Raw genomic sequence first — 1,460 nt, 5'->3', positions numbered from 1 at the left:
ATTGGAGAGGAGAGAAAGGGTAAACTAGCTCCTGCAGTGAGGTGCAGAGGTTGGAAGCCCAAGCCCGGCTCATCTAAGTAAGGAACAGAGCAAGGTGAAGTGCCACCTAAGAGAGATCCCACCCAGGGAGTGGCTCAGATGCTTCCAGCACACACATAGGCCTTTTTGTGTGTGGGAGGCAGGGGTGGAGCTGGATCAGAAAGATCTCACCACAGCTTGGAAGCAGCCACCTCACTTGTGAGGAGAGCCCTGGCAGGTTGCCTCTCATCTGCCGGCTCTTGTTCTGTTGGCCCCAACATACACACAGAGACCATGGGTACCCTCGAGGGACACTTGCTGCCGGGGATATGCCTCCTCATCTTTTCTCTCCACTACTCAGTGATGGTGTCCTTGGCCCTGCTACGGGGACAGAGGTTTCTCAAACCCCCTCTGACCCCAAAGGAGAAGCGAGGACACAGGTGGTGGCAGCTGGTACCTGTGGAAGGGATGATGAAGGTGGCCATCTCCCTGACTGGCATCATAACCGAGTTCTTCTACCCCCCAGGAGTAAACCGGATGATGATGGTAGACTGGGAGGACCCTCGGCGGCCATTTGTGTTCTATGACAACTGGTATCACGTCACCATGTATGGGTTTTTCACGCTCAGTGGCGTTGTGGACATCGTGAGCCGGGCGTGTCAGGCGCAGCAGAACGTGAAGCTGGAGCGAGCGGCTGAGGCCCTGGCCTTCTGTGTGCTGGTCCTGCTGATGGCATGTCACCTGGAGAACAAGGGCACCCTGGAGGTCCGCACGCACCTGCTGTTCGTGGCGCCCACCTTCCTGGTTACCCTGGTGCTCACCATGGAAGTCTGGGTCCCTGACCAACCCACGCTCTGGGTGCTGAAGACCTGGATGGGGCTGGTGCTCAGCACATGGATGCTGCAGCTGTGTGTGCTGATGTACGTTCCTCCCTCCGGGCAGCCCTGGAGGGCAGAAAACCCTGGCGACCTCGCCTTCCTCCTCATCTTCTTCTGCTGGCACCTGGGCTTCGGGGCTATCGTGCTGGCCGCTGTCTATGGCCTCTGCAGCCTCTGGCACCATCGCATCTCCTCTTGGAGGGAAGTCCCACGTGCCAAGTACCAGCTGTGTCCCAGAAGCTACAGCAGCGAAGAGCTGGAGAAGCTCAGGACAGAGGCCATGCTGCAGGATGGGGGCATCTAGGTACAGAATCTTTGTGCTATGCCTTTCGGCACGAGAGTTTTGAGGGTACCCACTGTGCGCAGAGCACAGAAATGTGCTGGGATCTACAAGGTGGCTTTCCGTCACAGGAGCCACCTTCCTTGTTCCTAAATAAACCTTTCAGCTCCTGAGATTACTTCACTCTGTGGCTCTGTTTTCTCTAGGTCTGCCTCTTTTCCTGCCTCACTGCCTCACTGCTCCGCATGGTTCCTGACCGTGGACTTGTGTGGAGTGAGAACAAG

At 57.1% G+C, this 1,460-nt stretch overlaps 1 protein-coding gene across 1 annotated transcript; it reads left to right on the top strand.

The window, feature by feature from the left end:
* The first annotated feature begins 312 nt into the window (after positions 1 to 312).
* On the top strand, positions 313 to 1,200 carry LOC124526623 (transmembrane epididymal protein 1A-like). Its single transcript, XM_047099701.1, has one exon. The coding sequence runs from the start codon at positions 313 to 315 to the stop codon at positions 1,198 to 1,200; it is 888 nt and encodes a 295-aa protein (XP_046955657.1).
* The last annotated feature ends 260 nt before the right edge of the window (positions 1,201 to 1,460 follow it).

This window comes from Lynx rufus, unplaced genomic scaffold, assembly GCF_022079265.1.
Source record: "Lynx rufus isolate CCGP_SWC_20201006 ecotype Redwood Valley unplaced genomic scaffold, mLynRuf1.p SCAF_5, whole genome shotgun sequence".
NCBI lineage: Eukaryota > Metazoa > Chordata > Mammalia > Carnivora > Felidae > Lynx > Lynx rufus.
The sequence above is the reverse complement of the archived record's forward strand: the minus strand, read 5'-3'. Positions and strand labels throughout refer to the sequence as shown.